The sequence below is a fragment of the Dendrobates tinctorius genome, unplaced genomic scaffold (assembly GCF_039654945.1).
Source record: "Dendrobates tinctorius isolate UK_male_01 unplaced genomic scaffold, ASM3965494v1 ptg000128l, whole genome shotgun sequence".
Taxonomy (NCBI): domain Eukaryota; kingdom Metazoa; phylum Chordata; class Amphibia; order Anura; family Dendrobatidae; genus Dendrobates; species Dendrobates tinctorius.
In genome coordinates, this window is record NW_027361796.1 from 16,775,208 (window position 1) to 16,790,720 (window position 15,513).

The 15,513-nt window shown below is 46.5% G+C and overlaps 1 protein-coding gene across 1 annotated transcript in view; it reads left to right on the plus strand.

The window, feature by feature from the left end:
• Nucleotides 1–15,513, plus strand: part of HACD4 (3-hydroxyacyl-CoA dehydratase 4) — a 46,071-nt gene that overhangs the window by 6,517 nt on the left and 24,041 nt on the right. The window contains exons 3-5 of the mRNA XM_073542695.1: nt 9,364–9,491; nt 10,059–10,171; nt 13,163–13,269. Coding sequence (XP_073398796.1) covers nt 9,364–9,491; nt 10,059–10,171; nt 13,163–13,269 — 348 coding nt within the window. The remainder of the gene's footprint in view (nt 1–9,363; nt 9,492–10,058; nt 10,172–13,162; nt 13,270–15,513) is intronic.

Sequence of the window (15,513 nt, forward strand, 5' to 3'; positions counted from 1 at the left end):
TTTATTTGTTAGGAACATTAAAGGGGTTGTCCAGGTTGGTACGGAGTCTGCAGTCATTCTATGTGACTGCAGACGTCTGAATTCTCTCAGTGCCCACTGAACGCTGTCAGGATTCTCTCGTGCCGGAAATTTACATCCATGCGGTCACATGCTGACTAGACATGTGTGGCCTCACTCAATGAAAATGAACGGAGCGAGGCCGGGCACGTCTAGTCGGAATGTGGCCAGAAGTATATAAATCACATACTTGTGCTGACATGACGGTACATCAGCAAGGGAGAATCCTAAAAGTGTGCAGTGCATTCGTTGTGAGAATTCAGAAGCTGCAATGTCAGGATTTAGCTCTGTAGGTTCCAGTACTCATCACATGGACACTTCACTCATATGCGATTTTCTTAGTTATGGTCCTGTGACAACGAGCTTCTCTTCCTGCTTCTCTCAGTTTTTTACTGAACATTGAGAGCATTAGGAGGAGCAGCTCGTGGGTACATAGCTAAGTGTGCAAGTCACATATGTACTTGGGGGGGGGGACATTCCACCCACATCACCACATTCCCGTTCATTCTCACACTCCCAGGCCACTCTACAGCCATCGGTAGCACAGGCATAGGAGAAAAGGCAGCCATACTCGGCAAACCATCCCCGAGCACAGGCTCTGAATGCTGGCATTGCCAAATTACTGGCCCTTGAAAAGCTCTCATTCAGGCTGGTGGAGACTGACACCTTCCAGAACTTCATGGCATTGGCAGTCCCACAATACACCGTGCCCAGCCGCTTTTATTTCAGCAGGCAAGCCATCCCTGCCCTGCAAAAGCATGTGGAGGGAAAAATTAAACATGCGCTACTAAACGCCGTCAGTAGCAAGGTCCACCTGACCACCGATGCGTGGACCAGTACCCATGGACAGGGACGATACCTTTCCCTCACTGCCCATTGGGTCAATGTTGTGGAGCCGGGTACAGACCTTGAGAGTGGCGCTGTACCTGTTCTGCCAACTCCAACGATTGCAGGAATCCAGTCTGTACACATTGACTCCTCCTCATACTCCAGTTCCTCAGAATCAGCGCTGCAGGAGCCTGTTACGACCGATATGAGCACAGCCGTGGCCAATCGTCAACAGGCCGTACTGAAATTAATTTCTTTGGGGAATCGAAGCCACACAGTGCAGGAGCTCTGGAATGCCATCAAGCAGGAGAGCGACGTGTGGTTTCTGCCAGCAAATCTCCAGCCAGGCTTGGTAGTGTGTGACAATGGCCGAAATCTGGTGGCAGCTCTGGGCCTAGGCAACCTCACTCAGATCCCATGTCTGGCACATGTGCTCAACTTGGTCGTGCAGAGCTTTCTGAGGGACTATCCGGATCTTGATGCATTGCTGCACAAGGTCCACATAGAGTGCGCTCACTTGCGGCGTTCCAGCACGGCAAGATCGCGCATTGCAGCTCTGCAGCGCCGATCACGCCTTCCGGAACATCGCATCATATGTGACCTACCCACCAGGTGGAATTCAATGTTACATATGTTGGAGCACTGTGCGCCGGTCACAATTCAGCACCACTGAGTGGGCCTCTATGAAGGACATCTGCCTCGTTTTGCATGCCTTCGATGATTCCGCACAGATGGCGAGTGCAGATGATGCACTAGTCAGCATGACTGTCCCCCTTATCTGTCTGCTTCAAAAAACACTGCAAGCACTAAGGGAGGAGGTTTTGGAAGAGGTGGAGGATGAGGAGTCACAAATGCCATCTGCTTCTGGACAGTCTGCGCTACGTGGTTCCACACAAAGGCCTACGCAGGGGACACTTTGTGAGGAGGATGAGGAGGAGTCAATGGAGGAGGAAGACATCTCTCCAGAGGAGGGAGGTACACAATGCTCTAGTCAGTATGTACAGCGAGGGTGGGGTGATGCAGAGCAGGCAGAAATAACGCCTCAAGCAGGGGACAGCGTTTCTTGTCCAGTTGGCAGTCTTCAGCACATGGTTGATTTCATGCTGCAGTGCCTGAGAAACGACCGCCGCATCGCCCACATTCTCAACACGGCTGATTATTGGGTGTACATCCTCCTAGATTCTCGCTACCGGGACAACTTACAAAGCCTCATAACACCGTTGAACGGGGAGCATAAAATGCGGGAGTACCAAGACACACTGGTGCAGTCCATCATGTTCTCCATTCAACCCGAGAGCAGTGCTGCTAGTGCGTTACAAAGCAGCTCTGTGCGTCAAGGCAGTGAAGGAAGCTCTGCACAAAGAGGGAGCAGAGGCAGCGCCTCAGCACAAGGCAAGACCAGTATGGCCCAAATGTGGAAAAGTTTTGTGTGCCTGCCACAAATGTCTACACCATCACAGACGGCTCCAGTCAGCAGGAGGCAACGTTTCCGTCAGATGGTGACAGACTACATATCTTGCCCTGTCAGTGTACTCCCAGATGGCTCTTCCCCCTTCAAGTTTTGGGTCTAAGCTGGATACATGGCCAGAGCTTAGCCAGTATGCATTGGAGGTGCTGGCTTGCCCTGCTGCCAGTGTATTATCGGAACGCGTCTTTAGTGCCGCAGGTAGTGTACTAACAGACCGTCGCACGCGACTATCCTCCGATAACGTTGACCGGCTTACTTTTCTGAAAATGAACAAGGCCTGGATTTCACCAGAATTTGCCAGTCCTCTTCCAGAATAAATAATTGGTTGGCAACAGTATCCAGGTCTCCTGTTGTGTTCATGTTTCTACCACCTGAACTGTAATCCCTGGGCTTCAACTTGGCACTTGTTTTTTTATAGAAGCCCCAAAGAGAATGAATGGAGCTTCGGTCAGATATCCCACCTGCCGCTCCATTTTAAAATGGGGATAAGTGTTCTATCAGGGATAAAACTTCCTCATTCTTCCAATCGGTGCAGTTTCTAATGGTCGGACCTAAGTGATCACCTATCCTGTGGAACCCATAGATCGGTGATAACTTGTTTTAACCAAAGAACCCCATTAATGTAAGCTACTGTAATTATATATCCCAGTTATGGGGGCGCACAGTAGATGTGCAGGAGCCGCCTGTGTTTTACAGCCGATGCTCCACTATAATGGGGATAACGACTGACAGATATTTGCATATAACTGTAGGGTGGGCCCCTAGCATCCATTCCCCTGGTGGGCCCCAGACACCCCTGTCCGACCCTGTGTACAGGCAGGTACTCACTTCTGTTGTTGGAATTCCCTCAGTCTCCAGCTCCAAGGTTCCAGGAAACACCACAGTCACAGTTCTTTTCTAACAGCTGAACTTTACTGAATGGCAAGGCATTCATCACATCAGCAGCACAGTTCACACAGGGCAATGTCTCCTGTCCTTTCCCTGCCTCCTGGGCAGACTCTAGTATCTGTATAATTTGTCTCTTTCCTCTCGGCTTTCACGGCTGTACCTCTAGCCATACTCTGTCCTGTCTGCACTATCCTTTCCTATGCCATCCAGGCAGTATCTTTGGACAATTTGTGTCCCCCCTGTACCTTCAGCATCACCAACTCCCTGTCAGCCCCTTGTCCTTCCTGGGGATGATACTGTTGAGCTGGTGCCCGACTGCACTCTTCTCCAGCCTGGGGTCCCTTACTGCCATCTGCAGCTTTACCCCAAGGCCTGTAACTGTCTCACTGTATGCGTCCTGCCCTTGGGCAGACTGCCTGGGTGTCTCATTCTAAACAAGAATTGCCTTTCCAATATCCCCCTACTTCTGCTGCTCTGCTCTGTGCCCCTCCCATCTACTTAACTCCTTGCTGCCTGTGCCTAAACTAATACCATTAGCTATCCTAGTCTCTATCTCTAATGTGCCCTCCTCTGTTTTAATCCCACTATTACTCTATGTTAACTTCTATCCTTAATCCTAAACATATACAAAATACATGGCAAATACATGACATCACAGTACATGAACATTACATTACACATTAATAACAATGCGAACAGCGTTCAGGAGAGAGAAGGTACATGAGGGTTCCCGCCACCTCCTTACACTTACATGAAGAGGGGCTCCTGACTGTGTAGATTTGTAAAATGAGGGCGCAACGCCCGGGAAGGCCGCTTGTAACGCTGGATGCTGGTTTGCCAGGACCAGATGTTTTACAGCTCAATGAGGGAGACCACCAGTCAAAAATATACTTTTTACTGAACAGGAACTTGGTAGGGAGTATACTGTATGCCGAAGATAGCGGTGTCACGATCCATGTTTGGCTATGTGGCAGATTGGATTCTCACATTTAAACTTTTTTCCTTTCTGGCCATTGGGGTTTAATGTCTGTTCCCCCCCCCCGGTGGCTGCTGGTGTAATTACAGTGCTGCTGAATTTGCTGATGCAGGTGGTGACCATTCCCACCGTCTTTTAAAAGGTCACCTGATGCATCAGCTGGCCGTTAGAGTTCATGCTACAGCGACCGAACTGGAGGAAGGAGCTTGCTGGGAGCGGTGGTGCCTCGGCTGTTTATGGTGTATCTGGTGTTGTGATCCTGCTGTGCGGTGCTTTATAGCAGAAAGCTAAGTGTTGTATTTTTGTTACCCTGTTCCTTTTACTGTCTGTCTATCCTTATCTTGTGTTGTATTTGTGCAGTGGTGGGACCAGTGTTCACACTTGCCAATTCCTTACTTAGGGATAAGTGCAGGGTAAGCGAGGGCTAAGGTATCCTGCTCAGCGACAGGTTGAAAGAACTTGTATAGGGACACTAGTAAGAGCAGGGCACATGCTCAGGAGAGTACAGGAGGTGTCCATTTCCCCGTTCCCTAATGCAGGGACCACCGTTGTAATTGTGTCCCTGGTGTTCCCTTGATCAGTTTGCTGTTTGGTGACCGACCAATCGTTGGGTTGTGTCGCATTGATCAGTCACTCCGTGACAAGTGGGTTCATAACCTTATGAATGTTTCCTTTACAACCCTGAGAATTTTCCACAGTTTCAATTCCTTCCTCTTTACTTGTCCTCTGTATTCACTTCTCACTACTTCACCACAACCCAGCTCGACACTACAGTTCAGTCTAGCCTGAGTCCTCTATTCAACTCGTGGTTTGGCGTCTTCTTTCCGCTTAGGGGAGCTATGTTGAAAGTATGACTGGTACTGATCTTCTCTAATGCTGATGCTCTGGAACTCTTGCCCATGCCACTCTATTTGTCTCGCATACTCAGTCCTGTCTAGGCCCATTACCTTCAGGAGTTATAAATTCTAGGCCTTACTGCTAGGCGTCCTCTTCTAGGACCTCTTTCTTTCGATCTCCGCTCACTTTAGGGACACCCGAAAATGTGACACTGCTTACATTGCACCTTAGATCCTTTCTCTATGCACTCTGAACCCTATCTGACGTTCTGACAGGAACTGTGTTTCTTTCCCTTCAGTTTAGCCCATCTCACTCTGGGCTAGACCCAACCATTACATGTTACTTCCTCTACTGTAAAACAACACACATGAGTAATGCCATTAACACATCGCACAATTCACATTACACAACATGACAAGATACTTGTTCTTCAAGGGGGAACATGGGAAGCATGTCGATCTCTTTACATAGGGGCGACCATTGCTTTTATGGGAGGGGCCTGATGCTGGGCCTCTCAGCTCAAAGAGGTGGTCCAAACCCAACTTTGAATTTCATCCTAAATGTCTCTCTCTTCAATTTAAAGTGTTATTCCCATCTTCAACATCCTGTCTCCATAGGTAGTAGTTGTAGTAATAATAATATTAACAAATACTTTAAATGTCTTTGGAACAGAAGTAAATAAACAAAACAGTCAATTATAGTGGAGAGGGAATGGTAAGGAATTTTTAATTACAGTATTTTAGAAACGTGGTTCAATAAAGGGGTATCCCCATCTCCAAGATCCAATGTCAATAGGTAATACCAGCAAATACCTCCAATTAGAAATGTAGTACAGTTCTTCTGATTCGCTATGTTGCTTACCCCCTTGTGCAGGGCATTGCAGTAACTTAGATATCCATGATTATGAACATTCATATAGTGACAGTTAGTTAGCTGTTAGTGGTCGTAACCATGGATACCTAAGATATTGTAATGTCCTGCACATTGAGCAAGCGACATAGCGAATCAGGCGTGCTACGTGATAGGATGTGGCCCACATGGCATGCTGTGTGGGCGCATCTGCTACCAAGCTTCTATATTTAAACGAATCAGGCGTGCTACGTGATAGGATGTGGCCCACATGGCATGCTGTGTGGGCGCATCTGCTACCAAGCTTCTATATTTAAACGTATAGGGCTGCAGGGTGACCCTGAACAGCTGCGAGGGGACCAGTCCGAGAGGCATATGTCCAACCTGCCCCTGATCCTAATATTAAAGGGGTTCTATGGTCTTATTTATCAGGACAGCATAAGATAGAGGACACTGAGCAATATATAGCATATTTTCTCTGCGTCTTGCTTTCGCTACCATGCAGAGTGGTTCACACTCGGTGTCTCCCCGCTCTCCTATGTTCCCCTCAGAAAATAGAGCATAGGATACCTTAGGCTAGGTTCATACTGCGTTAATGCAGTCCATTCAACGCATAGCGTTGACGGACTGCGTTAATGCTACTGCATAACGCGATCGCGTTATGCTATACCGCTAGCGCAGATGGTAGATGCTTCATCTGCACTAGCAGTGACGGACCCTCGGACGCTGCAGACCACGTCTGAGGGTCCATCACAGAATGACTGCACATCGCTAGCGCATGCCGATTATGACATGTGTTAGCAATGCGCTCGTCTATAGGAGTGTATGGCAGCGTTATGGGATCCGTTACATAGGGTTAATGCCGCTATGTAACGGATGCGTTAAACGCAGCCCACAAACGCAATATGAACCCAGCCTTAGGGCCCCGTCACACATAGCGACTCACCAGATATCAACGTGTCAGGATTGCTGGTGAGTCGCAACATGATCGCTGGTGAGCTGTCAAACAGACAGCTTCACAGCGATCAGCACAGTGACGTCGAGCGAGCGGCGTCGCTGTGTGCTTTAGTTACCAGCGCGCTGATGCAGGGAGCTGGTAGCTAAGGTACACATCGAGTTTCTAAGGGACATGCGTCACTTAGAAACCCGATATGTACCTTGGTTACCAGCTCCCTGCATCAGCGCGCTGGTAACTAAGGTACACATCAGGTTTCTAGGCACAACGCGCCCCCTTAGAAACCCGATGTGTACCTTAGTTACCAGCTCCTGCTCGCTGGTCGCTGGTCTCCCGCCTGTCACATGCAGCGATGCGTGCTGACCAGCGGGAGACCAGCGACCCCAAAAATGTCCAGGGCTTTCCATCAACGATCAGCGATACCGACACCTTGCTTGCAAGGTGGATGCAAAACTGAACTTTGGGATCCTGAAAAACGCAGTAAAAAAGCAGCAAGAAAAGCAACACAACCTGTGTTTTGGCTGCAGCTTTTTTTACTGCCAAGTGATCAGGTTTTGGGTTCATTCAGACATCTATATAAATAAGTCCAAGATAGGACTGCAATGCTCGGACTGGCGGGCGGTTCTCCCAACCCAAGCTTGCATAGAAATATAGGAAGCTGTCATGCTCGGGTCATCCACCAGCCAGTCCAATCTCAGACCGATTTATGCAGATGCCTGATTGAGCTATTTGGCTGCAGAAAAAAAACCACACAGCAAAAAAAGCAATGTGTGAACATAGCCTAAGACCTGACTCAGATGTCCGTAATTTTTCACGTAAAAACAGTCAGTGTTTGGTCAGTTCTTCATTTTTTACCATTGGTGTTTCATCAATAAGGTTAAAAAAATCCTTGGCCATCCATCTGTTAACTATACATCATAACTTTGTTTAGGTATACAGGTAAAAAACCTCCTTGTAGGAGGCGTGAGGGTGCAGTCCTTATGGCCTAGAGCGTACATGTTACAGGTTTACAGAGCAACACTTTCCAGAGAATTCAGCAAGCTGTCACTTTTCCAGCACCAAAATGGTTTTAAATTCCACGTTTATATTATGTATTTGTTATTTATTATACATTACTTATATTGCACTAGCGCTTTACAGATGTTATCATCTCTGTCCCCACTGGGGCTCACAATCTAAATTCCCTATCTGTATGTCTTTGGGATGTGGGAGGAAAGCGGAGGACCTGAAGGAGACCTGAGCAAACTCAGGAAGAACATTGCAGATGCTATAAAGTTTTATGATTTTTAAAACACCAATTAGCTAAGGCTGTGTTCACATAATGCGTGTGCGGTGTGTGTTTAATGCGATTTTCCAAAAACGCTAGAAAAACGTGGCCTTTTTGCTGTGTGAACACAGTGGTGTAATTAAGGTAAACTTGCATTTTTTATTGTGTTTTTGAGTTCTTTCTTTCCAGTGAAGCTTTGGTCTCTTTTTAGTGTCAGTTTTAAATAAAACTGCTTTTGTTTTGAATACTTACTGTTATTTAGCCTTGTTAAAACTTTATTGATAATAATGATAGCTGTGTACACAACACATGCATTTTTACTGCGCTTCCGATACAGAAACGCAAAAAAAAGCATGTGCAGATTTTCAGCATTTCATGCAAGTGTGAAAATCTGCAAATAAAGCATATATTTCCCGCAAGAGAGAAGGAAATGTTACAGATTTCAAAAAGGCACCGCAAGTCAGTTTAAGCTGCATAAAAAAATCGACATTGGGCATGAGATTTAGGTAAATCGCATCCGCTTTGCTGGAACTGTAATATGCTTCATTATGCATGAAAATGTGCAGCCAAAAGAATGCACCACATGTCAGTTTCCTCAGCGTACATAAACAGCACAGTGTGCATTAGATTTACACAGCTACTTTGCTGGAACTGAAATATTCTGCACTTTCTATGCATGAAAATTACACAGCTGAAAAACGCACCAAATACTCATTGTGGGGGGAACAGGCGTGGAAAAATTCAGACACGCTGTTCATCATTAGATGTTTGTCATCTTGTAGCCAGAAACTTTGCTCTTCTTAGGGAGCTTTCACAGTGCGCTTTTCTGCACGTTCTTGGTCCCGTCGGGGCTTGCGTTCAAACTCACCCCCACAAAACGGGTTTCGGACATATGCGCCGACGGAACCACAGACTATAATGGTGTTAGCAGAGCAAACGTGCGCTGTGTCCATCGTTTTTGGCCGTATACGCCTACAGAAGGCGGATGCTCATAGGTAGTAGAATTCATCTGGGTATCCACCTCCAGTGGACGTATACGCCCAAAAATAATGCATGACAGAGCGCGCGTTCACTTTGCCAACACCATTATAGTCTATGGCCCCGTCGGCGCATTGGTCCAAATCCCGTTTTGTGTAGGAGGGGGTTTGGACGCAAGCCCCGACAGGACCCAAGAACGTGCAGAAAAGCGCAATGTGAAAGCTCCCTAACACTTCTATTCTAACATCTACTGTGAACAGATTCTTTTGCAGATACGTTCTATACAATTGGACTAGTAATGCAAGCCTGCCAGTTACTCTCCGTCCTGGAGCTGCTCCCTATTCTAATGGATTTAGAGCAACAATCATTTCTGCCTAAATTTTCACAGGTAGACATTTAACTGTTTAATACCTTTATGTTTGTCTTGCTGAAGGGCCATGTAACGGCAGAATTCCTCCCCTATACCGCTTCCAAATTGCACAAATAGAGCACTCATTGCCCGCACCATACATACCGCACTTCCCAGTTCATATATCTTCAACTCTTAATTCACACTTTTTTTTTTTACACGCCAATTGGTGAGCTCTCTATAGATGCTGAAAAGCCGAGTGTGTTCAACATCAGTTAGCAATTTGGCGCTCCCATGCCTAAAATGAAGAATCTGTAACAGATTCTCTCCTCTACTTCATGCCATTCACAACCATTGGTGTCTGCATATGTGATAGAGAGGTTGCCTAAACCACAAATACCTGGGTGCAACTCTGTACCTGAGTGCTGAATGTTGGTAAAAGGGATAGGAAGATATTTTTCAGCATATTTTTAACATGGCAGATATGACCCTTACAAGCTGTTCTCAAATGTCATATTTTCTCCTGGACAATGTGTAGTTGAGCCTTTTACTGTGTGAACTGCGGCCTATGGCAATTGTGCATTCATACGCTGCTCTCCTTTATAGGTGACAGAACGACTAATCATCTTGTTTCTGGTAATCAGCAGCCAAGAAGAGGTGCAGAGTAAATGCATAGTGTGTTTTCTCTTCTTCCTCTGGAATCTGTGGGACGTTGTCAGGTAAGAAGATTTATCTCCTGAGGATGGATCATATCTTCCCGCTGCAACAGATTTTCGTCCTAATCATCATTCATAACCTCTACGTTGCACTATTTCTGGCTGTAAAATGAGTTAACTGAGAATCCAAGTGAGCTCCTTTTGACGTGAAAGTTTCTAAGTCTAATCTTCCTTCTTCTTAGCACTTCTCTGCTGCTTTAAGACCACAAAGGTCAACTCAACTTTCATGCGGTTTTATATATGTTACTAGCTGAAGAGCCCGGCGCTGCGCGGGCATAGTAACTAACTGTGGTTAGTTATAACAAATTATAATTATCCTCCATCCCATAGTCCCGTACCCATATACCCATCATACATATCCACGATCCCATAGGCCCGTGCCCATATACCCATCATACATATCCTCCATCCCATAGTCGAGTGCCCATATACCCATCACACATCCTCCATCCCATAGTCCCGTGCCCATATACCCATCATACATATCCTCCATCCCATAGTCCCGTGCCCATATACCCATCATACATATCTGCCATCCCATAGTCCCGTGCCCATATACCCGTCATACATATCCTCCATCCCATAGTCCAGTGCCCATATACCCATCACACATCCTCCATCCCATAGTCCCATGCCCATATACCCATCACACATCCTCCATCCCATAGTCCAGTGCCCATATACCCATCACACATCCTCCATCCCATAGTCCTGTGCCCATATACCTGTCATACATATCCTCCATCCCATAGTCCAGTGCCCATATACCCATCACACATCCTCCATCCCATAGTCCCGTGCCCATATACCCGTCATACATATCCTCCATCCCATAGTTCAGTGCCCATATACCCATCACACATCCTCCATCCCATAGTCCAGTGCCCATATACCCATCCTCCATCCCATAGTCCTGTGCCCATATACCCGTCATACATATCCACCATCCCATAGGCCCGTGCTCATATACCCGTCATACATATCCTCCATCCCACAGACCAGTGCCCATGTACCCATCACACATCCTCCATTTCATAGTCAACCATTATGACATCATATTGATGGGCGGGGCTTTTTTACACGCACACTGTTTCCCCATTATGTAGATAGGGGCATTATGACATCATAATGAGGGGCGGGGCTTGACACGCACACACTTTTTCCCCAGTATGTAGATAGGGGCAAAATTGTTTGGTGAATTGAAATGCGCAGGGTTAAAATTTCACCTCACAACATAGCTTAGGACGCTCTCGGGGGCCAGACGTGTGACTGTGCCAAATTTTGTGACTGTAGCTGCGATGGTGCGGATGCCTATCCCGGACATACACACACACACACACATACATAAATACATACTTTGAGCTTTATATATTAGATATGTAAGGTTTTCTTTTTTAAACTAAGCCGAAATCACACTTCCTCTTTTTATTCTCATCTGCTAAAACATGGTTCATTTTTCTGTCAGTGTGCTGGATGGATTTTGGTCCATTTTGAGTCTGTGTCCATTTTTATCCATGCGTCATCTGTTTTCATAATATGCATAAAAAAATTAATGAAGAGTTCCTGAACTTATTATTGAAAGTGAGAGGTGCAGTTGTGAGGGACGGCCAGGGCCGTAGTCATGGCTGAGAGTATGTGCTGTAACGCTCCCTGGTCTCCTGTCACATGAATATAATGTCCCCTCAGCAGCATACCTTCTGCTTCACCTTCTGCACCGTCAGGGTCCCATTGGGCCGGCTGAAGTTCTGCTGCTGGTGTTGTTGCATATAAAGAGACAGTCCATTTCAAACTTAAAATGTAAAACTTTACTTTCCTCTTTTTGCAGCACATCATTTTCAGACACAGCATCAGCATAGATTTCCATACAGTCCATTCTGTACTTTTCCTACGCTTCTTTCTACATCCCTCAGTATGTGCCCAGGTCGTACCGCCTCTTGCGGTAATATCAGCGTCCTCCCTGTACAGACTCCCTACACTTGGGGGTTCTCTTGTCCGTTTCACCCTGGATCTGAAGGCATCAGCCCATGCGATGATCTGCCACATGATGAGTCCCTGCGTCCCCGTACTGTTCAGGACATCTTCTCTTGCTTCTGCTCCACACTTCAGTCACACTGCTGCTTCAGCTGAACTTCTGTCCTTCCGGACTCTGGCTGGCAGGCTGGGTACTTTGCTTTAGCGTTGCAGCGCTATCCACCCTAAATGGGCACCTGGGCCCCTACTGCCCTACTACAGAAAGACTTCCCCTCTTAAACACGGCTAGCTCCTCCTAAATAACTATGTACACTAATATGCCCCATCTAGTGTCTAATTTGGGGTACTACACTCACCCTATCTCTACTTACATACATTGCACATAGCAGAATGACATATATACACAGCAGTGGAACATTATACTTTACTTTAAGGGGGTAGGGATGTGGAACAGTTTCTGTACCCCCTTACACAGTCATAGCGTTTTTCAGCTTTGTTTGGTCCTCTTAGAAACTGATGAACAACTATCATTTTGTTAGGATACTTTATCAATAACAGCCATAGAGGATAATGCAAAGTTGATAGCCAGCATCATTCCATAGTACGCAGCCATTTTTACTTTTTATCCAGAATTGACACATTTATAGTAGATCTGGTGTAGAAATGCTGGGAAGTGAGGGTCTTGCCACCACCCATCATCAGAAAAGGGTCCTATGACCAGAAGCCAAGATGATCAGATTGTGCATGTATATGTTTTTCTCCATGGACTCTAAAGGTATGAGACGTACGAGCGCATTGCCAGCTCTGTTGGGTTTCTCCTCCTACCTGCATCCACTGTTGTCCGTCTTCTTTTACAAAACATGGGTGATTGAACTCCAATTCCACATCTGACATATTTTTCCTTTGGTTGAAAGACCATCTGAGCTCATTAACAAATGAATACCAAATACAGCTATTACTAGAACATCAATGAATAGATCTGACTATATTGTATATGACTGATTGTATTGTTCTACCTTTTAGATATCCATATCTGCTGTTATCATCAGTAGGAATAGACTACCCAGCCCTAACATGGATCTACCATACATTATGGATTCCAGTTTATCCGTTATCACTGCTAGCTGAAGGTATGGCACAGTAAGAATTCATATGCCGCAATTATTATACAAGATAGGTGGGTTTTCATAAGAACACATAAGTTTAGAATACTGTAAGTGCCTGGCCTACACAAAGGCTGTAATTCACAGTTGCATGACATCACCCGCCCAATATTTATGAAGGTACTATGTTCACTTCTTAGCACATGGGTTGGTTAGGCTGTAGCGCATACTGCCAGTGCAGCGCCAGAGTGACTGGAATGGTCTACTCCTTTCCTCTGATGTAATGTACCCTACCCAGGTCAAAGTTAACAACTTTCTCTGAAGTCTGCAAGGTCCCTCCCTTCTTGCAGCCTCTCTGATATACCAGGTGAGTTGTCCAGCATGTATTCAATGGGAGGTTGCTATTTTCCAGATAGAACTACCACCATGTGGCTAGTGTTACTGCCATGGTTTTGTCCTACTGTAGTCGCATAGTAATGATAGTCATAAAGTAGCACCCACCCATTATAGTAACCTGGCTTCCCAATTTGCCTAAATTAGAAGCATGGCGCTATAGTGTATGGTAATGCAGTGATAAACATGCCCCTGATTAAATTAGTAGCCAGCATTAGGGTACCGTTACACCTAGCGATGCACCAGCGATCCCGACCAGCGATATGACCCGGTCAGGATCGCTGGTACATCGCTAAGTGGTCGCTAGTGAGCTGCCACACAGGCAGATCTCACCAGTGACATAGCAGCGGTCGGGGATCGCTACTTACCTGTCAGACGCGGCGATCCTGCGTCCTCCCGCCCGGCTCCACGCGTCGCTCGTCGGCGCCACAGGAAGCACCGCAGGAAGCTGACGAGGAATGGTCCAGGAGCTTCTCGCGCGATCAGCGATAACCAGCAGGGGAGCCGGTCGGAGGTAAGTATCACATGGAGCGATATTGCTAGCAATATCGCTGCTGCGTCACAAAATCGGTGACTTTACAGCGATATTGCTAGCGATATTGCTAGCGATATCGCAGTGTGTAACGGGGGCTTAATGCTGAAAAGTGTCTTACAAAATTGCAGAACGCTGCCCCTTCCAGTCAAGCCATGGTTTCCCCTCTGCGGGAACACCTACTTGACTGGAATAGTAACTACAAGCCCCTAACTTGCATTGACTATAAGGAAATCTATTACAAAGCTATATTGTATCTACATGCTTAGTATTACTGCCAATCATTGTAATTTCTGACTGACATGGGCCGTCCTCCTTAGTGAGCCGCTGAAACCTAGTACTGTACTACCATTTCCAGCACTAGGTCTGTCCTTCCTTCTCCTGCCTCCTCTCCCTTTCTATAAAATACCTTTGTACTCCACTCCTCTGCTGGTTTTCACACCATGCTTTCTTCTTGCTAGTCTCTTTTCTTCATTCCCACAATGAAGAGCCAAGGTTCCTCTTCATCAGTTGATTCTCCCACTGGCATACTCCTGACCTAAACATTGGTGAGGGGATGGGGCCAGCAGGACTCCCTCCTACCTGCAGTGCTTTTGGCACAGATCCACCTTCTGGATACTTCTTTCTGATGCCTACACAGAGATGAAGAGCTAAAGTTTTATTCCTCGCAGGCTATACAACCTATACAATTAATTAGCGGCTGGCAGGGCAACTTATTCAGAAGCAACCCAGCAGCAGCATAGCTACTCACGCCACATCCTGTCACACAGCAGTGGGACCAGTAAGGAATGACGGGCATGACACCATCAGAGGATCTGCAGACCACTACGGTGAACATGTCTTATGGCTAGTGTTGAGCATTCCGATACCGCAAGTATCGGGTATCGGCCGATATTAGCTGTATCGGAATTCCGATACTTAGTTCCGATACTTTTTTCATATCGAATACCGGAATCGGAAGTTCCCATAATGCTAGGAGCCCGCTCGATTTGATTCAGCCAATGGGGATCCTCAGAAGTGTGGGCACATCCTGTTAGGCATGTAGGCATGTTAACTACTGACATGGCTGTGATTGGCTGCTGAAATGATGTCATGATGCACTATAAAAACCGCTGCAGCCGCCATTTCTGGTCACTCTGCTGTGAATTCAGTTAGGGACAGGCTGCTGTTGAAGACTGTGAGGGACAGTTAGAAATAGCGATTCTAAAAACAATATTGTGCTTTATCCAGGCTACATAAACCACCACTGTAGCTTTCTTTTGCCTAGCAGCAGTGTTCACAGCTGTCTGCAAGGGCTGTGTGAGTGCAGACCCACGCTGTGTAGTGTGTCCTGCAGGCACGTCTGC